Source organism: Leucopleurus acutus (assembly GCF_964270905.1).
Source record: "Leucopleurus acutus genome assembly, chromosome: 4".
Classification (NCBI taxonomy): Eukaryota; Metazoa; Chordata; class Mammalia; order Artiodactyla; family Delphinidae; genus Leucopleurus; species Leucopleurus acutus.
In genome coordinates this window covers 68,259,009-68,284,184 of record NC_139146.1, presented here as the reverse complement: position 1 = coordinate 68,284,184, position 25,176 = coordinate 68,259,009, and the positions used below count along the sequence as shown (strand labels likewise).

The following is a 25,176-nucleotide window of genomic DNA, read 5'->3' as shown; positions in this document are numbered from 1 at the left end:
CACTTAGTGACTGTGTGAACTCAGTCAAATTGTGTCAGTCCCTCTACTCATCTATAACTGGATGTTGTATGTACTTCAGAAGGTTGTTGTAAGAATTAATATTTGTACTTAAATGACCTAGCCCACTGCCCAGAACTCAAAGTTCGTCCAAAAGAGAACAGCCATTATTACTATTTTAAAAGTACAGATTGTATTTGTATACATGCATGTCTTTCTTAAGTACTGTCCTTTTAAAAGTCATCAATGTATTTTACTTCTGTTTGACTGTAAATTACTTAAAGTGCTCTACAATGGAATTTTCTCAGGTTTGAACTTCTTGTCCGGGAAGCTGTGCATCACCGTAATGAGGCTTGTAATTCTTGATAACTATGACTTGGCTAGTGAATGGGCAGCCAAATACATCTGTAATCGCATCATTCAATTCAGACCTGGACAGGACAGATATTTTACACTGGGTTTGCCAACAGGTAATGCACCATTTTTTTCCATATTAGGTACTCAAGGTTGTGGGATTGAAGGCTTTTTCTTAGTAAAATATGTTTCCTGTTTATTTCTTGTCATATCACTGATTTAACATATTAGGATATCAAGTCAAATGTATAGATACAGACATATCTGGTATCTAAGTTTCATTACTATTTGTTAAAATTCTGTCTCACCTACCACTCCAGAATTGAAAAGGAAATATATAGCTCAGGTCATGGTCATGATATTTTTTGTACCTTTTTCTAGTAGTCTTTTGTTTGTATTTAGGGATGTTGCTTTCACTATTCATGCAATTTCTTGGGAGATTAGCCCTCTCATTGATCATTAAGAGGTACCTAAAATATGTACTACTGCCTCTTAATTTTACCTCATATGCCTCATATTATCTTATTAGCCCTTTGCTATTTCTGTGATTATTTTCTATTTTAGAAGTATTACAGGTGAAAAATTGAAGACAGGTATGTCTTCATGACAGAATGAACATAAGCATTAATTATACACTTTATTGGATTTAGTTCTCGGTTAAGGTTTTTCTTAAAAAATAACCAAGTAGTGTCACTGATACATGGTACTTTATTTGATATTGTTGACTTAGGAAAGAGTATTGGACCTGGAATCAGAGCTGCTACTTTCTTGGTGACTGAAGGGCACTTATTCTACGCCATAATCTTGTTTTCCTTACTTTTAAGGAAGATAAGGAAATTAATAGCTTACAGTGCTGTTTTGAAGCTCAAATAAGAGCAAGTCCCTTGTATACTGTAAACACTATGTAAATTTAAGGTTCTCTTAAGTGTGTTTTATTTAAACAGTATTTTTTCCTCTTGCTCCTCCCCCCATACATGTCAACTATAGAAAAGCTACAATCATAATTGTTTTTCACTTGCATAATTTCCATGAAAGATACTGTTAGCTCACCAAGTTGATTTTTTGTTGTTTTGCTTTTTGTTTTTCGGTCCATGGCAGTAGGTGTTGGTAAGAACGGCAAAGAGGAATTTTTTTTAATTGTGCACACCAGAAATGGGCCCCCTCAGCACCCACAGTTCTGATATGTGAGCCCCAGTGGTTGAACATGGCCTCTGTATCAGTTTGCCTTCTGTAAACCTGGGTCATGCTCAGACTAGCTGCCTTAATCACTTTGTCTTAATTATGAAGAAATAAACAGTAATTTGAGTATGGGAGCAGAAAGGCTTCAGAGCCATAAACGCCAGCAGTGCTAAACATGTTTTTGTGTATTTTGATATACATTTCTTCTGCTTTATTTTGGATAGTATTACTGCCTAATAATACATCTGCCAAGGGTATATCTCTGGAAAACCTTTGTTAACATATTCTACTTTTCTCCTTCATTGACCAATGACAGTGTTAATCATGCCCCATCCTTACCTCCCCCCACCCCATGCTTTTGAAATTTGAACATACATTTCTGTAAACAACATGCTATGTTGTAATTACGCCCCACCAAGCACAATTCTGGGGAATATCTGTTCAGTATATATCTTTTTTTTAAATTTTATTTATTTTTGGCTGTGTTGGGTCTTCGCTGCTGTGTGTGGGCTTTCTCTAGTCGTGGCGAGCAGGGGCTACTCTTGGTTGTGGTGTGCAGGCTTATCACTGCGGTGACTTCTGTTGTTGCAGTGCATGGGTTCTAGGCGCACAGGCTTCAGTAGTTGTGGCTCACAGGCTCTAGAGCGCAGGCTCAGTAGTTGTGGCGCACAGGCTTAGTTGCTCCGCGGCATGTGGGATCTTCCTGGACCAGGGCTTGAACCCGTGTCCCCTGCATCGGCAGGCAGATTCTTAACCACTGCACCACCAGGGAAGCCCTGTTCAGTAATATATTTATTGAAGTGATGTTGACAGACTTGACATTTAAGGGCCTGCATGCTGTGGGCCCAACCTGCCTCCCAGACTTATTCCCACTATTCCTCTACACTGAATCAGGGTAGGCAGGTTACACGGCTTGTAGTTCAAAGAAAAGACGTGAACTTGCTGGCTTTACTTTCACTCATGTTGCTAGCATACTGTATAATAAGAACTTTATGAGAATCTCTTGAATATCTGGCTTCACTGCCGTGTGTGTGATATTTGGCACATTCCTTAATTTTTTTACCCCAATTCTTCCACCTTCAAAATGGGAAAGATAATGCCAATTTCCCAAACTTGTGAGATTTACATTAGCTAATGTATGAAACACCAGCATAGCATCTAGCACATGGTAGGCATACAAGTGTCATCTCTGAACCTCCTCCCCCATCTTTTTTCTATTTTCAATTACAACTTAACCCATTCTTTGATTATGGGAGTTTCACTTCTTCTTCAAAGACTCAGTTGAAATGCCGTCTTTCATCCTTTCTCCCACAAGCAAGACTATAGTGTTTTCTTCTTTGATTCACTATACTGCCCAGACTTCTTATAGGTTATTTATATTTTTCCTTGTGTTGTAGTTACTTTGTACTTGTCTATCCATATTCTGTGAGTTCTTTTAGGGTAGAAACAGTCATAATCTTTGTTTTATCTGAATCATAGTAAGCACTTGCTAAATTAGTTATGTTAGTAAATGAGTATTGCAAAGCAAATATATTAAAATGAAGTTTCTTCTACCAGTTCACCGTGTACCATATCTTCCATTGATTTTTTTCTATTCAGCCACTTTGATTAAAAAGTAGAAAATGAATGTGATTTTTATCACTATTGTGACAACTTCTTTTTATATTCATATGTCCTTAAATTACGGAGGGAGTCCTATAACTATTCTCTTGACACTGAAAGATACACACAGAAAATTTGTTATGCTTCTAGAAAAGGAGAAAGAAGAGCATACTTATCCATCTTTTATCCAGGTTTCATGTTAGTGGGCTGTAGTTCTTTGAGAAGGAATTGTAAAGTTTGACCACATAAATTTTAAATTATTAATGACAATTTAAAACAATATGTGTGCTTAACTTTAAGAAAACCTATTAGTCTTCTGTTCTGTGAACCTGTCTATGTGATATTTAGCCACTTCTATTATTCTGTCATCTTAAATGAGAGTCAGTTTTTTTACTACTCTGGATTTTTTTTGTATTAGTTGTTTTCTTGTTTTTCTGGTGCTTTTTTTTTTTTTTTTTTGCCAGAGACTGCTTAGTTCTGCCATACTTCTCCCTGCCTCTTGAGTAGAAATTTTGTGTTTGGGTGTTTTATTTTGTTTGGTGATGGTGGGCGGACTAGAAACCAATACTCTGACCAGGATTGTGTGGGCCAGGTTGCTTGTTGTAAGAATGTAGTCAATCTAGTCTTCGAATTTGTAGTTAAAATGAAAAAATACAGCAAATTTAAAAAACAAAGGGAGGCCATCCTCAAGTGGCTAAATTCATTTATCTTTATTGTGTCGTTTCATGGAGCACTATCAAGCAGATCTTAATTTTATAAAACATAGAAGAATCACATTTATAAAACAATAACATTAAGAACTCAGATGAAGTATCCAAAGCCAAGATCCCATTTCCTAGAAATCATTTTACTTTATACATTTTAGCTGATAATATGCTGAAAATAACACAAAATGAGAAACAAGAGCTCCAGTTAAAAACTTAAAGGATAAGCCTCCTCACTCAATCCTTGCCACTTTCTATTTTGAAAGTAGAGGCAGTGTTTAAATTCAGCTCTGGTTTCACTTTTGATTTCATTGAATGGTCAATACTTGACCTATTTATGTATCATTTATGCTACAAATCCCTCTCTAAATAGTTTTTTCTCTAAAGGTGGGACGTTTGTTTTTCTTCTAATTCACATGTGCTCTCTAGAAGTTTCTAATCCTGGAATATACACCATTAATTCCAAATATCCGGCGACACAAGAATAATTTTCCAAGCTATAATTTCTGTTGACAGATTCCCAGCTTTATTCAGCAAATTCTAGTTTACTAAAATTTTAGGTTACCTTGTAGAGAGACTAATTCAACATATATTTGTTAACTGAATGTGTATTTAAATTAATAATTCTTTGCCTAATAAATTAGAAATATAAAATACTATTAAGTAAGAAGAGAATAAGGTTAATATAAACTTTTTTTTAAATTAGATTTTCAAGTTATGTTAGAAAATGGAATGTTTATCTGTTTTAGGGAGTACACCTTTAGGATGTTATAAAAAACTAATAGAATATCACAAGAATGGAGACCTTTCTTTTAAATATGTGAAGACCTTTAACATGGATGAATATGTAGGTAAGCTATATTATTTGAATATATTATTTGGACATGTTATATTTTTAAAAAATTAATATATTGAGAATATTAACATTATTTAAATTTGTTTTGAATGTAATATGAATATATTTCTAGAGTATAATGTATTACCTTGTAGTGGGGTTGGGAGTTTATATTAAAAAAACTATTTTTGTAATGACAGCATGACGTAGTAGAAGGACCGTGAGACTAGAAATGAGAAGATTTGCATTCGTCTTCAGCTATGCCACTTACCAGTCCTGGCTCCATCGACTTTGAGCCAATTCATTCACATTTCTCATTCTCTCTTTTTCTCTTTTTCTTTTTTCTTAAGGCAAAGTTAAAACCAGTGTTGTTGCGGGGCTAAATGAATTAATATGCATGTAAAAGTAATTAGTAAAATATTTTTTAAATATAAGGCTATTTGTAGCCTTGAAGCTTTTATAATTTATTGAGTGTGACCTTGCTTAACTAGAAAGATCAGTGATATATATAAACTCTGTGTTAAAATTTAAATTTTATAGGTACATATTTTTAACAGTAGCCTGAGTCATTGTCAAAGAACTGTTGTAATTTAGTATACCTTGCATGTAAATAGGAATAACAGAGGAAGAACGTAGATCAAGATTTCAGTTGTGTGGCCATTTATGTTGAATTTAACACATAAATCAGTTTTATTGGTTAAAATTTTGTATTTGAGAAGGGGAATATAGTGATTACATGCACATGAACTAGACTTCTGTGCTCCAGCCCCTTTGTGAGCTCTGTGACCCTGGGAAAGTTACTTTTCTGTGTTTCTGTTCATCTATAAAGTGAGATTGATAATAGTTATTTCCATAGACATTGTACACATTAATTAATACATACATGTACAGTGATTAAAATAATGCCTGGCACATAATAAGCATATATTCCATATAAAAATGCTTTTAAATTGAATATGGTATAGAAATGTTATATATTTTAAATAGCATTTATGGCTTAATCAGAAAAGTAAACTTTAGATTTATTTCTGGAAATAGTTACATTTTTATTTATTAACTTTGTATTTAGGACTTCCCAGAAATCATCCTGAAAGCTACCATTCTTATATGTGGAATAACTTTTTTAAGCATATTGATATAGATCCTAATAATGCTCATATCCTTGATGGGAATGCTACAGATTTACAAGCAGAATGTGATGCATTTGAAAAGAAAATAAAAGAAGCTGGAGGAATTGATCTTTTTGTTGGAGGTACGTAAAACATTTTGTCATTAATCATTTATTAATATTTGGACTAGGTGCTTTAAAAAAAAAAACTTACCTTCGTGTAATGTAAAGAACATCTGTGACTGTCTGTTATACCCATTTATTCAGCTATTGATTTCTATTTTACTTTATTTTCATCAAAAAATAATCTTAATGTTGCAAGTGGGGATTGTTTAAATTATGGCTTGAGAAATAGGTCCTAATCCCTGCCTAATTACCTCTTTAGAACTGATAGTTTACCACATCTTAGAAAACGAGTGATGTTTCTTTTCCTCAGTGATACTCTTATTCTTCTACTGTTTCTTTAAAACCCCAACCCAGCTTTCTTATCAAATTACGGCATTAAATCTCTGAAAGTCTGCATGTGGAACAGGTGGATTTTAACATTTCTCTACTGATCATTCAAATTGCTTCATTTCACTAAGAAATCAGTTAAGAATGTAAAATTTTTATCATCAGCCTTTAGTTAATATGAATTAAGCTGTATAATTGTCTTAATAAACTCTAAAGTAAATGTTTTATTAACTAAATTCCACTTGAAATTTATATATATATACGTGCACACACAAACATACATATGTGTATGTATATTGTGTGTTCATGATCTACCATTGAAGAGGTGAAAGAATCTCTTCCTTTGTAATGACAATACAGTTTTCTGCTATCAGTATGAAGCATATGAATAGTACATCATCTAAACTGAAACCAAAATTGTTTTTTGCCAGATTCTTTAGTATTCAACTAAACATACTAAAGCTCTAAATTAACATTAGATATATAGAGATAGATATATCCATTAGATCCAGGTATATCTTACAATTAATTTATTAGAAGACTGCTCAAAACTATATGAATTAGATCTTCAATAGACCTGTACTAAGGTTAATTTATGGTTGAGGTGGCCAGGTATTGTAGAGGTGTTTGGTTGCCTTTGGAGAAAATTGGGTTTTATCGTCAGACAAAAATTAGCATCCTGTTTTGGCCACTTACTCTCTGTAAGATCTTAGGAAATTTATTGATTTCAGTAAACTAGTTCAGTATACTAATTCAATATAATTAACTTATTTGTAAAGCAAGATTATATTAACCATTTCAGAATTGATGAGAATTAACCACATTATAACATGTATAAAATGCCTTGTGCACTGCTTGGTATGTAGTTGGTAATCCATTAAGTGTTACTCCACTCTGTCTCTGAGATGTAGTTTCTGAAGTAATTTTTCCTTAGTTCATTGAATGTCCTGCTCTTTTACTGATTTACCTCTAAGGGTATCCAGCAAGACTGAAGTTTTTCTCTTTGAGGAAATTGTTATCTCTACCTAGCAGAACTAATATCAATTACTTTCTTAAATAGACAGTCTAGGATGTTTTTTTAATCTGAGCAAGAATCCAAGTTAGACTAGTTTGCTTTTCAAAATAGACAGTATCTATTTTTTAAATAAAACTTGCTAATATTACTTCACTATTCCTGGAAAACATTTGCATTCCAGCTTTGTCCGTATTGCTCAATTCTGAGATAATTACCGTTTGCGCCTACCAATATCAAGGCCAAGGCAGTAGATATTTGAAAATGTTTAAGGAGTGCGCTACCCATGCATTCTTTAGATTTTCTAAACTCTACCAAAATCAAGTAGAATTACTGTAAAATAATATACCTAAACTAGTTATATATAATATAATATACCTAAACTGTTTATCTTAGTTATATCAAGAAATATTTTCACTCATTTACCATTATACAAAAAGATATGCAATTATTAAAACTTTAGTATTAAAAATGGCTGAATAGATAACATAAATAGTATTTTTTTACTTCTTTATTTGAGGACTTATTTTTTCCTGTTAATTTATTGACCTTACATAAGGATTCTGTGACAAATCCCTTGGGGTCTCAATGCCAGGAAGTAGAATTTACTTGGGGGAAAAAAAACTGATAAGAGCTCTTTAACTCCATTTTGTCCTTTTGCCTACTTTCCAGAAAATATTTTAGCTTAATGTAATGTTTAAGGTTTAATCTCCCTTTTCAGAGATTTATAGTAAACTTTCTTCTTTCCCCATAGCTTTAAGCCACTTCTTGTTTCTTTGTAGCTAAAGTTTTTCAGTGCATTTCCTCACAATAACTCACCTTAGTTCTACCTTTGAAACTAATGGAGCATAATCATAATTATTTGTTTATCACTGACTCTTACTACTAAAAAGAACTTTATTTTGTTTTTTAACCAATTTTTGTCTTAAACTTCCTGTAGTTCTCCCCTTGCAAAAAAATTTAACAGGATTTCCTTTCCTCTTCCATTAACACCTTCATTGTAGTCGTGGGCTAATCCAGGGTCTGACAGTTTATATTTATTATCGAAGGGACATATAATTGTGTATAGGGAACGGAGGGTTGGCTTATTACACTTTCTTTGAACTTTTCCCTGTTTGGGATACCCTATTATTGGATCTGTCTCATGAAAGAATCTCATTTGATTCTTCACCTTTGTTGATCTAGGTTGTTATCATTGGATATTCAAGATGAGGCTTGGTATCTGGGTCTTACCACTTACCCTTCTTTTGTTCCAGGGTTTGGTTAATAAAAACACTAAGAACTGAGCCAAATGGGATCAAAATATCAGCTTTATTAAAGGTAAAGTTGGATTAGAGATTGCAGGTTGGGCTTGAGGCCAGAATGGGGTTTCCTACTCCTCCCCTCTGAATTTGGAAATAGTAAGACCAGAGAAGAGCTCCAGAGTATTAATCCACCATTGCTCACTCCTGGGAAATGGAGCAAGAGTTCCCTTCCCTCTATAGAAAGGAGGAAATACATACTCAGAAGTTCTTCATCTGATGACAGAATTGTTGGGAGAAAGAATAAGGTGTATCATGCAATTCCTGATCCATACCCAGCAATAAAGTACACAAACATGGAAATCTATAAATAGACTCTAAAAGCATTATTAACTTTAAAATTATCTTAAGATAATTTGTGTTTAAAAGGTAAAAATAAGACACTGGGGAAATTTTTAACCCTCTGCTTTGGTTACACGATTAGATTCTTTGATTTGCAAGTAAATGTAGTCTACTAATGAGACTAAAAGTGAATTTATTGGAATAATTCTGGGGTAACTCACAGAACTGATATCAGAGTTGGAAAAAACAAGTCTTTAAAAGAACAAGAACCAGGAGCCTCAGATCAACTGAAGCAGGGACTCACCTGATCCTCTCCTGCAGTGCTGTCATCAAATGCCTCAGCTCTAGATGCTTTCTTTCTTTCTGTGTTCCTGGTCAAGTTTCAGATTTATAGAGAGAAATTCTGATTGTTTCAGCTTGGCCTAAGTACTTGTCCTTAGATCACAACAGTTCTGCCTAAACGATATGAGATACAGGGTGTTATGATTGGTCTAGCCCCTGTTGTGAGGGGAGCAGAGCAGGGTAGAAGGGGGCAAAAACTGTACTGAACATTCTGAACAATACCAACCATCCATTCATTTATTCAACCATTATTTATTGAGGGCCTCCTGTGTGTCATGTGTTCTAAATAGTAAGGATACAGTTATGAAGAAGAGAAAGTCTACTCTCATGAAGTTTACCTTCTAGCCCATAAAACTATAGACACAGGAAAGACACACAATCCAGACTCAGAGGTTTTAGGGATGTTTCATAAAGGTGTTGATTATCTCGGGCTTCCCTGGGGCGCAGTGGTTAAGAATCCACCTGCCAATGCAGGGGACACGGGTTCGAGCCCTGGTCCGGGAAGATGCCACATGCCACGGAGCAAGTAAGCCCGTGTGCCACAACTACTGAGCCTGTGCTCTGGAGCCTGCATGCCACAACTACTGAGCCCGCGCACCACAACTACTGAAGCCCTCAACACCTAGAGCCTGTGCTCAGCAACAAGAGAAGCCACCGCAGTGAGAAGCCTGCGCACCGCAATGAAGAGAGCCCCCGCTCGCCGCAACTAGAGAAAGCCCGTGCACAGCAATGGAAGACCCAACACAGCCAAAAATAAAATAAATTAAAAAAAAAAAAGGTGTTGATATCTTAGTCTACACTTAAAGACTGAATAAGAATTAACCATGGTGTTTAGAGTTCATGATTATTTTTAAGAAAATTTTATAAGGCTTTGTAAAACATTCTGAACATTTTAAAAATATAATTTTATATCAGGAAAAGCTCAATTTTTGATAGTTACTGATAGTAAGGGAATGTATTGACGCGTCTCCATCATGAACCATTCCTGATAATTTCAGCTTTGCTGTACACTTGTGTGACCCAAATCAACGGTGAGACCACTAATACTGATCTTTGAGGACCTCCTATTTTTTTTCTGGAACTCTTTTATTTTCCTGGTTCCATCCTTTCCTCCATAGAGAAATATAAATAAAAATATTTAGGTAGATGTATACTTAAGAGGAAAAGCAGAACAGTTTTACAAATCTAGAGAGTTATGCATATCTGTGATTTAAAATAGACAAGCATATATATACTTAATAGTGGAAACAAACCATACATATTAACCACATATAGGTCTGGCTTTACGTACTAGATTAAAAATTAATCCTATATTGTTAAAAATTCCTAGATTATTGTGCTTTGGTAGTTCATATTTGCTTCATAAGGTTTTCAGTTCTTCCTTCTTCATTCAAAACCAGGTTACTCTTTGTCATATTTTACTTTGTTGTAGCCTGGGAAAAAGTTGTTAGAATTGTGTGTTAAGAGCCAATAAGATACACCTATATATCATTAAATATGCAGAATATAAGTATAACCAGTATTTTGACCCAGAGAACTTGTGGGGGTTTTTTTTTTGATTGAAGTTGCCAGAAATCTGACTAGCAAGTAGGGTCCATGTATATAAAACTTGATTTACTTAAGCCATAGAAAGATTCTTGATTTTATGAAAAGATTTACCTCCAATTTCCTTCAAATAAGAAATGTCATATTCTTATCTATATTTTAGAGGCAGTCCTAGAATATTTCAGCTGGCAGTAGATCTCCTTAAAGCAGTTTTCAAATTGTGGTTGTCACACATTATTAGGGCATGAAATCAATATGGTCAGTCACATCCACCATTTCCCTTTGTACGTTTTGTTAATGAAACAAAATGTAATCAAAAATAGCTTGAATGGCTCCCGTAAGGGTATTATTTCATGCAATTCTTGTTTTAATTGTTTATATGTGTACTAGATTGCAGTGTCAAATGTATTTCTTGCAGTAGGTTGCAGTCAAAGTTTGAAGAAAACTACTGCCTTAGATAGTATCTTGTCCAATCTAAACATTTTTATAAGTGAGGAAACTATACTACAGGGAGGTCCAGTAGTTAACTGCCCCATCTAGACTAGAACCAAGCAAGTTAAAGTGTGAATATAAAGACCACTGGGTTAGGAATCAGAAGATTTAGATTTGAGTTTTGTCTTAGTATTTACTAAATTATTTACCTTGAACAAATCATATATTATCCTTTAGCATCAAAGTTTCCTTTTGAGCTTAAAAAAAGGGGGAGATGAGGTAAATAGATATGGTTAATCTGACTGTGTCACAAGATTGTTAAATATATGTGTTGTTGAGAGGAAGCATGTGAAATTGCTTAATAAAGTATTATTATAAAGTGATACTTAATTTTGCTGTTAGAATCATGCTAGCTCAATGCTAAGCATATGGAAAACATTGAAATACTTGTTGAATCAAATACAGGAAAAAATCTTTTACTGCAGCATTAGAAATTCAACTATCAAATAAAACAAGGTAAGCGTGTTTATGACTATTTCTTTGGTCTTTAAATCATGTTGAACTTTGAGAAACCTTATTTACTTATGTATATATGTGTGTGTATATGTATTTCTTTTGAAAGGAATTGGTCCAGATGGTCATATTGCTTTCAATGAGCCAGGATCCAGTTTAGTATCAAGGACAAGAGTAAAGACTCTAGCAATGGACACCATTTTGGCAAATGCTAAATATTTTGATGGAGATTTATCAAAAGTGCCAACTATGGCTCTAACAGTTGGTGTGGGGACAGTGATGGATGCTAGAGAAGTAAGAATTAAATGTTCTTTGATGTTTTTCCTTTGATGTCTATAGACTTTGGAGAAATTGTGGTGTCAAATAAGTGCTATTTTGGGTTAATCCTATTTGCAGTATAAATTGTTGTCTGGCTTTCAGTAATTTCTTTCAGGCTCATTGCCATGTTTAGAATTCAAGTAAATTAAGTCTTTGGAGCTGGAAACTAAAAATTAGGCACCATCTCTTTTGGGGTACTGCTTTACTTGCCTCTTCTTGTTTCACAGTTTGAGGTCCTAAAATCACACTGATCATATAGTCTTGTGAAAGGACTGTTGCAACAAAGATGCAGTCATAATTAACATTAAACTGCTTTTGGAGGCTTAGGATAATTTAGTGTAATGTGATTCTTGACTGTAGGAGGATAGCTCAGTTGGTTTCCAGTGGAAAAAGAACCCCTTTAGGGCTGGATCTGTTCTAAATTTGGTATGTTTAAGAAGGCAAGAGTTCTGAACAGTAGACTCAAATTGTTTAGTTTTTAATTGGGCTGTCATTTCCTGCCCTGAGAATAACAGACCAAATTATAGTCAGATCATGATTATAAGTGGTTAAATTATATGGAAACCCAAAACTCCATTCCCTTCTGGCAGCAGGATTGGACAGGTTCAGAGGAAAGAGTACAGACAAGGTATGGTGAATGAGTAACTGATCTTAATGTAAATATATCTAGACTTGAATGCACAAATAGAACTGTCATTCAGAATGGAGTTTTACATCTAACGATAATTGGTTTATGAAAAAAGACCTTTTAAAGACTGAAATTTCATAGTAAATAAATTGAAAAAAATTAGAGCAATCTTAGTTCTAAAATATGAAAGTTATGCAAAACGATTTCTTACATATAACAAAATTAAAGTTACAGTGCAACTCTTATGCTAATTCTTAGAATTAACAGTATTCAAACATTGATTTTGTTTCTTTTGTTTGACTTTTCCAACAAAATTATATGATGCTATTCACCTCACAGTATTCATTCCCAGCATGACTGTAAAGAAAATTATGGCAAAACTTTTATTATTTAGTAGTTTTCCCAAGGACTTTAGTGCTTTATTATAGTTGATTTACAATACTGTGTTAGTTTCCAATGTGCAGCAGTGATTCAGTTATATATATATTTTTTCAGATTATTTTTCATTATAGGTTATTACAAGATATTGAATAGTTCCCTGTGCTATATAGTAAATCCTTGTTACTTATCTATTTTACATATAGTAATTTGTATCTTTTAGTCCCATACTCCTAACTTACCCCCTTTCCCGTTGGTAGCCATTAGTTTGTTTTCTATGTCTGTGAGTGTTTTTCTGTTTTATATAGATTAACTTGTATTGTTTTTTAGACTCCACATATAAGTGATAGCGTATAGTATTGTTTTTTCTATATCACTTACTTCACTTAGTGTGATATTCTTTAGGTCTGTCCATGTTGCTGCAAATGGCAGTATGTCAATCTTTTTTATGGCTGAGTAATATTCCATTGTGTGTGTGTGTGTGTGTGTACACCACATCTTCTTAAACCAATCCTCTGTTGATGGACACTTGGGTTGTTTCCATTGTCTTGGCTATTGTCTTGCTAGATTTTTCATAGCATTCTTTTGAAACAAGTATCACATGATTATACTTAATGACTTTCTTTATCTTCAATTTTAATGGGCTTCATGTGTACACATTTTCATCTGCCAGTGGTTTTAACTGTGATGTGAGCTGTTCTTCAGTGTCATTTTCAATAACTGCAAATATATTTAAAATTTAAATCCATGTGTGGGACAGATGTCACTGTTGAGTGGAAAGTAGGTTTGAATGGGAGACAAATCTTTAAGTGGTCAGTGCATCAATAAGTATCTTCACACTTTGGCAACTCAGATAATGAGGCCCTTCTGTACAGACCCTGGAAGTGACAACCCAGAAGTTATTACAGGTTTCTTAAGACTTGGGAATTATCCACTAGGTAATGAACCACACAAGTCACTGCCCTCAAGTTTCACTCCTTCCTTGCTTTGAGGCCTTACATTGATGTTAATTAATTGTGAAATGTTCTACTTCTCTAGCCCTTGCTTAGCTAAAATGGCACCCGTTTTCAGCTTTCAGAGTTCCATTTTCTGACCATAATTCTTATAATCAAAATTATTTTCTTTTCTTTTACCAGTTTTTGTTTATAGCACTTTTTGCAGTTTATAATTGTTTCTGTATGTTTCGTTGTTTAATACCCTTCCTCATTAGTTTATAATCTCCAGGTGTTTATGAGTCATGTATATCTAGCACAGTACACTGCCTGTCACATAATAGGTATTCAGTAACTGTTGAGAATAGTTTGAATGAATTACTTTTGCCTGTAATTCATTTTGGACAAAGTTGGTTCTATCCACAGCTTGGCTGTCTACCTGAACCACCAGATCTGATTTTTATTGACTTCTGGCTGTTTGACGAAAGCCACATTTACCCTCAAAGGATTAAAATTTGTTTTTACTGAGATATATTTAAAGATAATGCTTTATATTTTAAAGGTAATTCCAAAAGAAAAGACACAAATTGTTTTTAATTACTGTAGCATCTTTAGAATTGCTTATTATATATAATTATAATTTGAATGTTTATTCTTGCAATGACATAAGGAAAAACCAGTAAAACTTAAAAATCTTCTTTTGATTTTGTTGACTTACTGAATGTCACAGAAGTCACCAGTGACAAGTTCTTAATTGTTAACACCATCATCTTTGCTACAGGTCTTATCCTACTGGGCTTCTTTTCATCACTTATTCCTATGGACTATTTCTTCCATCATAAACCTCTACCATTACTCTTCTTTCTTTCTGACCATTCTTTCTCAGTATGCTTCCCTGGCTCTTCTTCCTCCATCTGCCTTTTGAATGTTGTTACCTAGGGGGTCATCTCCTAGCACTGCGTATTCACTATGCATACTTCTGGGCAGTGACCTTTTTTGTGTGGTGTTTTTTTTTTTTTTTTTTTAATGAACACATCAATAGCAGTCACACTTTGGAACCCTGTTCTTGGTAGATTTAATACTATTCTAAAAAGGTCAACTATGCTCAATACAGTGATAACTACCAGTACATATCTTTAGCCAGTTCTTTTTCTGAAGCTGCAGATTTCATATTTCCAATTGACTCCTTATACTTAAACTGTTCAAAATTTAAATTCATCTTTCTACCAAAATTGTCTCCCTCCCTTGGTGAATAGCAACACCCTCCATGAAAATTATCTGAACTTGAAACATGTGTCATTCTCAGCTTCTTCACATCTAATCAGTCACCACATTCCACCATTTAACTTAGAGATAAATAAGGATCCAGCCCTCCATAGAACAGAGATAAATCCATCGGAGCTGCCTTACTTCTGGTCTATATCAGTTTTTTAAGGATTATTGCAAATGCATCCTAAATCATGGCTATCTCCATTCTTTCCCTTTCCTGTTCTCTATTACAGCCTGAATTTTTTTTTTCCCAAAAACATAGTTATTACTCATGCATGTAATGAAGAGGCTCTGATTCCTTGCTGCTTCATCACAAGATGATATCTAGCCTCTTTGGCATAAAATGCTCTGTATTATCAAAATTCAGTTTTCAGCCATCTCATTTCCCTATGCTCAGCCTTACCAAATTTCTAGCTTTTTATTGACCACCCCATAACTGTCTGAAGTGCCCCCTTTTCTTTTCTGCTTATCCTTAAGATTTGGTTTCAGATAGGGCTACTCTTAAGCTTTTTCACAATACAAGAAATACTCTCCTTGAGAATAGTGGAGCAGATAGAGTAGAAATAATCACGTATTATCAACGTCAAATTATATTCCAAGAGGGATTTTCTTCAATTTCTGATTTTCCAGATATTTCTTCTTAATTCTCAATTAAAGGTTATATATGTCTTATTGTAGTTGTTAAGGATATGGATGCTGGAATCAGACCTCTTGTTTATATAGTAGCCTTACCAAGACCTTGGGCAGTTACAGAATATCTGTGCCTCATTCCTTATCTGTGAAATATGAGTAAGAATAGTATTTATCTCACGCTGTTGATGTGGGTAGTTAAATGAGATAATAATTCACGAAAAGTGCTTAAGTTCGGTGTTTAACTCTGAAACCACCAAATCACATTTTAAAACTCCTGAAATAAATTAAACTTCAGAAAATATCCACCATGCAGCAATCACTACATATTCTCATTTAATGTAGTGTGTGTTAAAATAGTTTTAAAAAGCCTTTTCAAGTGCTAGTATAAGGACTTCTGCCAGATTGCATACTAATCACTTAAGGGACCCTGATTCTTGGGTCCTAATCCCAAAGATTCTGAATTAGAAGACAGGATGGAGCAAAGAACTTGAATATTTTGTTTTTTTTTTTTTTCAAACTCCTCTGTAACACGTATCAGTCTTAAGAAAAAAATATAAATTTCCAGTAAGGAAAACTAATAGACCCATTAATCAGTGCTGTGCTTACCTTATTATATCAAGCATTGCTAATTTTTAAAAAATGCTTTTAATTATAGGTGAAGGCATATTAATTCTTCACTGAGCCTAGATCTCTATACTTAAGAACAAGAAGTATCAATAAAAACAGTAAGAATTCATACATATCTTATTTCATTCATGGGCTTTGATATTAATCAAATATAGCTTCAAAATGAAAAGTAATGAATCTTGATAAAAGAAATACAGTAATATCTGGTTCATTAATCTTTAATTTCCTCCCTGTTTTAGAAGGTCTGGTTATAAAATGTGAAATACAAAATTTTTACATTGTTACAGATATTTTAGAATTACAACCACTTTAACATTCATTTTTTAAAAAATAATGAGGAAAAAAACATGTTTAAAGATTTATTACATTACATGAACTGTTTAACTTGTAAAAACAGGATTGATTTACTGCTAAAAATGTTAAAGAAAAGATTCATTCAGACACCTGTATACACTCACTCACATTTGCATACATTCTTTGACTTATCTCATAGGCTATCAGGGATCTGGGACAAAGACCTTGGATTTTCTGTACCTAAGGATGGTCTCAGTTATGTGTGTTTAAAGGACAGTTCCTGCATTTAAGTAGATTCTGAACCCTTCTTTAAATCTAGTTTTGTTCCAAAACAGCTTTAGATAGCACCCGTTCAGTGAAACAATCTTTAGGCTCATTTCTCTAGATTACTTTTAAAATATCTTATTTCAGAGTCTTTTGCTTTTCCAAAGTAATATCTGTTGCTTATCTGGGCTAGAGCAATTTGATATATCATTTCTGGTTATATAAATTCTTTGTTGATCTGTAACTCTGCTTTTGCAAAACATCCCTTTTGTTTCTTTTTCTTCATTCTCCCAGGTCTCTTCTTGCACATCAGTATTTAATGTGTTAATTATCATAGGCATTATGGTATATTCAATAATACTCCATTACAAGACACTATTTTACATTGTTCAGCCAGAAGTAGAGATACACTTTGTGCTTGCCTGTTACCTTAAAGAGCGGAAATAAATACCTTGAACTATGAAGAAATATGGAGCTGTTTATTTTTATTTTAACCCTCAGAAAAATATTGGTGCTAAATTCTTTGTTTAAAAAAAATAGAGCTTCTTAGTCATTTGGAACATGTTTTAAGAATTGACAGGTAATGTCCACGATTTTTCAGGTAATGATCCTCATAACAGGTGCACACAAGGCATTTGCTCTCTACAAAGCAATAGAAGAAGGAGTCAATCACATGTGGACTGTTTCAGCCTTCCAGCAACATCCCCGAACTATTTTTGTATGTGATGAAGATGCTACTTTAGAATTAAGAGTTAAAACTGTGAAATACTTTAAAGGTGAGCACTGAAATTTCAAAAGCAGACTGGGAGAATATTCCATTGTAGATGACAATTAAAACTTAGCATGACTGGGGAGTTACATTCTGCATTGTGGCCTATTGAAAACTGGCACTGTGCTAAGGATTAGAAATGTCTCACTTCAGATAATACTAGCTTTCAAAGTAATTTCCTAATATTTTTTCTTGAAGAAAACCTCTTCAATCTATATTTCCAGTAAACAAGATGTTTCTTGAAATCCAAAATTAAATATTTTACTTTCATATTGAATATATAAGAATTAAATAGCCCCAAAGGAAATGTATATATGTCCTTTCTAATTTTTTCGTTGTTTACCTGTCCCACCCTAACCTCTCAGCTATGTTTAGAATGAAATCAGGGGATAAGATGGGTTGCCCACTATCTCATTTAATCTTCACAATAAATTTTGCTAAATGTCAAACAGTATGGAATAAACTCTGCAAGTAAGCAGAGTTTGCCCAGACTTCTGCATATTTAGCTTCCTTTTGCTTCTTCCTACAGTCTAGTTCAGTAATTTTTAAACTTTACCATACCATATATATATATATACACACACACGTGTGTGTGTATATATATATATATATATATATAAAACCATATACACTTGCTGTGATAGGTGTTTAAGAGATTTTCAAGGACAATTTTGAATACACTCAGTTTAGAAGCCATTCCCTGCTTGAGTTAACTCCACATATAAATACACACATAAACAAGCTGTATAAATAGGTACTTTTTACAAAGCACCTGTATTTATATAGCTGATATGAAAATATTATGTAATTAGTCATATGTATAGTTCAGTAATTCACAAAGTATGTAATAAGTGTACTACTGATACTATATGAATGAAAATACGTTTTAAATCTCTTTAATAAAAGGTGTTAAAGGTTTCCTTAGTGTTAAGCACTTAGATTACTTCCAGTCATTTATATTTTTATCAGTTAAATTACCAGTTTTTTACCAAGTCACAAATATACCAAATTAAACTGAAAATTGTTAGCTTGTTAGTAATTTGACAGATAAAAGCAGAGAATAGCTCAGTTATGGGTTGTGAATAAGAGCTCTTAGATGGAGTTTTACCCATCTATTTCCATGTAGTCCAGGTTTCATAACAAATACTAGATTCCTTGAAAAAGTTAATAGAAGGAATCTTCATTATCCACATATTTTTGTGTGTGTGTGTGGTATGCGAGCCTCTCACTGTTGTGGCCTCTCCCATTGCGGAGCACAGGCTCCGGACATGCAGGCCCAGTGGCCATGGCTCACGGGCCTAGCTCCTCCGCGGCATGTGGGATCTTCCCGGACCGGGGCACGAACCCGTGTTCCCTACATCGGCAGGCGGACTCTCAACCACTGTGCCACCAGGGAAACCCTATCCACATATTTTAATAACAGTTTTGAGGAGATTCATTTAACATTGCCATTTTCTAGCACCAGTAATCCCCAGATAAACCCCTATACTTGTCTGATTTTTGTCAGTTTAGTTTTTATCAGAGAATTTTTACATTTTAGTGAAGTAAACATTTAATAATAGCCAATAGTTATATGACCAGGTGCTATTCTAAGCATATTATACTTGCTGATTTACTTAAATCTCACAATTCTATGACATGGGTACTCTTATAATCCCATTTATAGGTGAATTAACAGGCTTAGTATGGATGTTAAAGTCACTTAGAAATTATTTTCCATTGGAGCTTTATATATTTCTGAAGAGATTCAGGACATCAGCCTCTGTCAGGATGCCTCCTTCAATATGGAGAAAAATGGATTTGCAGTACTGTTCCGGGCTATATATATAGACCTCATCGTACAGTAAGATATTTTGATATTAGGTAGAATGACTTCATAAATTTATACGTTATAAATGTAGTTTTATGTATTTGTCATATCCTTATTATTATATCACTGCAAGATATACTGAAGGAAATGAATCCCTTAGTTATAATCTGTAATTCTTCGAATACCATTCACATCACTATTTCTTCTGCCATCCCTTTAAAAGTGTCAAGAGGAATCTTAAAGGGTTCTAATTATTTAGCTCTTGAAGTCTAGGTTAACTACATCTAAAACAATAAAAATCATTAGCATATGGAAGTTTACTTCAGTATATATCTTTTGAAAGATATAAGTAAATCACAGGAAAACATTTTAATTTGTTTTATTCTAGTTTTTTGTTTTTAAAAAAATAAAACCTATGTTTTATGTCCTGAGATAATATATTTTCAAGACATCATCATCATGGTGAACATTCTTTTTGTTTTATCCTTTTTAGGCCCTACTCCAATAGCTCCAATAGCTTGATAGAGGCTGAATGAATTCAGATTGAACCAAACTATAAAATCTATTATATTTAACTTTTCTTCTTCAAGCAACATCAGAAAGTCTATGCATTTTTATCAATACTCATTAGAATTTACTTCTGTTTATGAGTTAAGTAAGCAGTTATTTATTTTTATCACATTCTTGTGTAGAACGTTGTCAGTTTTTACCTTTAGTCATAGTAAACTCTTGATTTATTCAGAAAGCAAGTACTAAAATTTCCAAAATTATTTTTAGTTTGGAACTAGCTTTATGTTATGTACAAGTTATAGCCAGTGTTTAGTTTTTAAAAAATTTTACAGGAGTTGGATTTTTAATGTTTATCCTGATGTTTTAAGTTGTGTGTTTTTAAGCTCTAATGTATTCTTTCCATGATCAAAGCTTTAAGTGAATGATAGATGAATTATATCAAGTAGAATGATCCTCAAAGAGCTGATACTCTGGAAGTGGTATATCTTCTAAACCACATGGCTGAGATTACCATTGTCTTTGTTGTCCCCTCTCTTGGGTCTCTCCAGTCTCCATTTTGCTGCTTTTTACATACTGGTTGTTAAACTTTTCAGTTAAATATTATTTTAAATAAGATTGGTTCTGTTTAGAGCTAATTATTTGGTAAATATTTTTCATTAGCAGATACCTTTTACAGTATAAAAAAATTACCCTTTAATGTTTATTTTTGGTAAATGTAAACTATATGTTCCAGTTAATGTCATCAGCCAAGAAACATGGGTTACAGTGCCTTCAAGTACATTGTCTCATGTGTTGTTATACCCGAAAGAAGTACAAGTATCCCTGCCTGAAAGTAGTTGGCATTCTTCATAAAACTGGCTCACTAAGTGATTCGAGAAAATAAAATGTAGCTCCATGACGGTAGGGACTTCAGTTTTGGTTCATTGCAATAGATGAGCATCTCAAAGGGTACCTACCTAGTACACTGGAGACACTTGGTAAATTCTAGGTAGTTGGGCAGGTAGATGGATGACACATGAAGTTGATACTATTTCAGTTTAAGTGCTAAATTATGTAAATCACTGTGAAGTCCAAGGGATGTTAAGGGAGAGATTTTTATAGTTAAATAGTAGTTGATGAAAACTTGAATGGAGCTGATGGGACTGAGAGCTGCAGAGATGGTAACACTTAGATTTGAAGAGAATGCCATAATAGCACAGGTGTAAGGATGAGCTAACACAGTCACAGAAAAAGTTCCTCTTAATAGAGAACAAAGTATACCGATAAAATGGGGCTAGCTTATACTTTAAAAACAAAATTAAGAGTGAAAAGGCAAATGAGGGCTTGCATATCAGTGGCCTTTCAAAAGGGTATTGGGGGGGAGGGGTTATTAGCCCTGAGAAAAATATTCGTATGTATTAACATTTTTTGAGCAAAGAACAAATGCCAAAAAACCAGTGTGCTTCAAATCCAGCCTCGGAGATAGTTTGCATAAAACAGTCTAATGAATGAAGTATTTGTTGGTTTGTCCACATACTCATGGCTTTTTATCACAGGCTTTTTGTCTGCACTGGTAAGCATGGAAGGGAGGGTTATATAACTTTATGGAACTGTCACTATAGAAACATTCATGTATCAGAGATTACATTATCTCAGACATATATACCAAACATCATTATAAGACTTTTATGCACTATGTTGAGTACATTGCTTTCTTTTTTAAATTTTTGAGCTGAGGTTACTCCATTTTATAAGTAAGGCCAGATGGATAAATGGCTGCCATATACCTGAGGTGGAGGCAGAACCAATCAAGTACCTTTATGCTTAGTTTGGTACTTTTTATACGTAATTCTTTCCATTTCCTGGGTTAGCTGTGCTCCTTGTTTTGCTTTCTTCAAACTCTTCCCATTACTTATTTTAACCTTTTGACCCTTCTGTCCCTCCAGCTGCATGGAAGGCTTAACTTCAGTCCCTCCACAGTCCTACCTCCAAGATTTTAAATTTATCCTAATCGTTAAGCATCCTTTCCTTTCATGTCTAGCCGTTCTGCCAGTGCCCTTGATACTTTTCTGTCTTCAGGACCTTGAACTACAGAATCTTGGTCTCTGCTCCCTCCTTTTCTCCTGCCTCCTTTTTAACAATATATATTCTAGATTCATTTTAAATTTAAAAAAAGCTTCCAGAGACCATCTCACTGAATCTTCACAGATTTTTTAAAGTAAATGTTTCTTGAGCTCCCAACATGTATCATGACCTTTATAGACCCAGGACTTAGAGCAGTAAATTTAAGGTCCTGGACCTCAGATTCTAGTTGGAGACATGGTAGGAAGAACATTTTCTAAGAGTGAAAATTGCTCTAAAGAAAGTGAAACAGTAATTCATTATAAGGTGACATTTGGGCTGAGACCCAAAAAGCCAAAAGGAGATAATCATGCTTTGCTCAGGGAGAAGGGCACTCCAGGCTGAATGAGACAGCAAATATAAGGACCCTCCCTGTACTATAACCAAGCTTAGCCTTTCTGAGGTAATAGCAACAAAGCCAGGGTTGAGTGTAACACAAAAGGGGGAGAGTGGGGAGGACATGAGATCAGAAGGATAAACGAATCTAAATAATATATATATTATAATATATATAATACAATCTAAATTATATTCTAAGTGACAAGAGCAATTGGAGAATTTTAAGTTGGGAAATGGTATAATCTAGCTTCTGTTTTTAGAAAAATTGGACAATGGGAAGTGATGAAAGTAGGGTGCTGAGTTGGTAATCAGATTAGAGATGAAAGTGGCTTCGACTAAGGGCAGTGCTGTGGAGATGAAGAAATGTAGCTAATTTGGGATATATCAATATTTTGAAAGTAGTGCCCACCAGTCTTGCTGCTGAATTTAAAAAGGAAAGAGAAAAAAATCAACAGTGAATTTCAGTTGTCTGGCTTTAGCAGCTCATCAGAGGGTAACACCATATACAGTATTTTTAAAGAAATGGTTTAGAAGGGGAAAATGGGTCTGGATGTTGTTAACAAGTTTGAGGTGCTGATTAGACACTGAAGTGAGCTGTTGAGTTAATTAGCATTCTCTCTTTCAATTTCACGAGTGAATATTTCTCTTTCCTTTTAAGACTGTTCCACTCCTGGTTTTTCTCCTACTACACGTATACTTAAGTGTTCTCTGCATGTCCCTTTGCTTATCTCTTAAAAGTGGGTCTTCACAATTTGGATTTTAGAGTGCTTTTGCAGCCTTTCTGACAAAGTACACCTTCTTACTAACAAGTACCCTGTCTCCTCGATCCAGTAATCCCATTTCCTAAGAAAACCACATTATGAGTCCCTTTCCCCAGCCTCCATGTTCTTAACAACCTGGTAAATTTAACTGATTTCTTTAACCTGCACAATATAAAATCTTTAGTTCATTAATTGGGACAGTTTATTTCCCTAAATACGATACATGTGCATTAAGACATGAATAACTGGAATATGTCTCCCAAAAAGCTTTAATAAAATTAAGGACAGTTTACAAGCATACCAATTATAAGATGAAATTTAAATTTACTTGGAAATTGATATTTAGGTTATCTTATTGTTTTAGTAAACCTGTGTGGCTTGTAATCAACCCCTATTGTAAATACACATGTCAAAATAGTAGAAAATAGTTTGCCAGATGAATGGATAGGGTAATAATATATTAGAGAACTAATGTAACAACAGTCCTGAGCCCCTTGTTGGAGTCTGTTAGATTAACTGGCAGAGGGTCAAACTCAACAGACTTTTAGATGTAATTAGTATTCAAATTTGTTATTTTGTCATACTGAAGGAAGTTCTAAAGACAAGAACTGCCCCTACTTCTGGTTACTCACAAAGAACCTGTACCCATTCCAGATCCATGGTTTCATAAATAACTAAACTGATATATGCTAGGTAGTTAAAACTAAACATTCTGAAACATTTCTATTTGCATTTTTCCAATAAATTTAACTATTTTGTACTAGATGGGAGCCAGTATACTTGTATTTTAATATTAAATCTTTTGTTTTCTAAATAAGATATAGTTCAAAATAAGAACTACAACTAGAACTGTGCTTTTTTTCTTTAAGGTTTAATGCATGTGCACAATAAACTTGTGGATCCACTATACAGTATGAAAGAAGCAAATTGAAGGAGACTGGATCAAAATTCTGCTTGAATGAACAGAACACTTTTATACATAGATGAATTTTCAGCTATGCAATATGATAAAACTTGGGGAATCTTTGAATATTGTCATTTTTGAAGTCTAATATCTATATGTTAAACATTCCATATTTACAACGTGTCCATTTTATACTAGGGTTTAGACGTAATTGGCTCTCACAATTGATCAGCTAGTTGTTACAGAAGCCACAGTCACTCTATAACATAGCACAGAAATGAAATGTCTGCCTGTTTACAAATTAAGTCATTTTAAAGGTGACAATTCTGTACATAAAGTACCATGTATATGACTCCAGTGGCATTATTAGATTTTAATTTTTTAATCACAGGAAGACACTCCAAGCCTTTCAGGTATCAAACCACTATCATTGCAAGCCTTTACTTCCGGAATGCTATCTTTATAATATTCTCTCTGCACAAGCTTTCTGCACGTGGTTGCCTTAGTCATCTTCCTGCAGTAGCATCTGGACATCAAAAGTTCTGCTATATATTGTTGGTACAGAAAATTTGAAGAGACTGCAGTGCCTAAAAGTACAGTTTACGTCCTTTTGGAAAGTATGTATAAGTGCATGTTTTTTGTGCACCACCTTCTGTAGCACTTTTTTAAACAGATGTGCTCTTATTTTTAGTTAACGACTTGGGTTCATGCACTTAATTTAAGTATTTTAGCAATTAGGAGCTTTATACCTAGCAACACACTTAAGGAAATTATTTTTTTTGAAGAAAATTTTCTGATTATCATTAAACTTCATAAATGGTTAGCTTTATTCCTTACATATATATAATGTCTAAAAGGATCATATGATGAAGTATAATATAAAGTTACTGTAAACTATTTTAGATTGCCATAACAACTTGCATTATTAAATTGCAAATAAAAGTATATTGTTTTCTATCTTTAACTCAAATAAAGCTTATA

At 33.8% G+C, this 25,176-nt stretch overlaps 2 protein-coding genes across 3 annotated transcripts in view; one reads left to right on the top strand and one right to left on the bottom strand.

Annotated features, from left to right (window-relative positions):
* Nucleotides 1-308: 308 nt before the first annotated feature.
* On the top strand, nucleotides 309-25,175 carry GNPDA2 (glucosamine-6-phosphate deaminase 2). The gene is given in 7 exon segments (XM_082838566.1): nucleotides 309-467; nucleotides 4,586-4,687; nucleotides 5,741-5,923; nucleotides 11,769-11,953; nucleotides 17,604-17,778; nucleotides 24,161-24,219; nucleotides 24,221-25,175. Coding segments are annotated over 7 exon segments (861 nt in total). The 5' UTR covers nucleotides 309-343; the 3' UTR covers nucleotides 24,254-25,175.
* Nucleotides 14,496-25,176, bottom strand: part of GUF1 (GTP binding elongation factor GUF1) — a 34,821-nt gene continuing 24,140 nt past the window's right edge. For both annotated transcript variants that reach the window (XM_082838548.1, XM_082838549.1), the window contains one exon: nucleotides 14,496-17,644. In XM_082838548.1, the coding sequence (XP_082694674.1) occupies nucleotides 17,600-17,644 (45 nt within the window). In that variant the 3' untranslated portion in view covers nucleotides 14,496-17,599. The remainder of the gene's footprint in view (nucleotides 17,645-25,176) is intronic.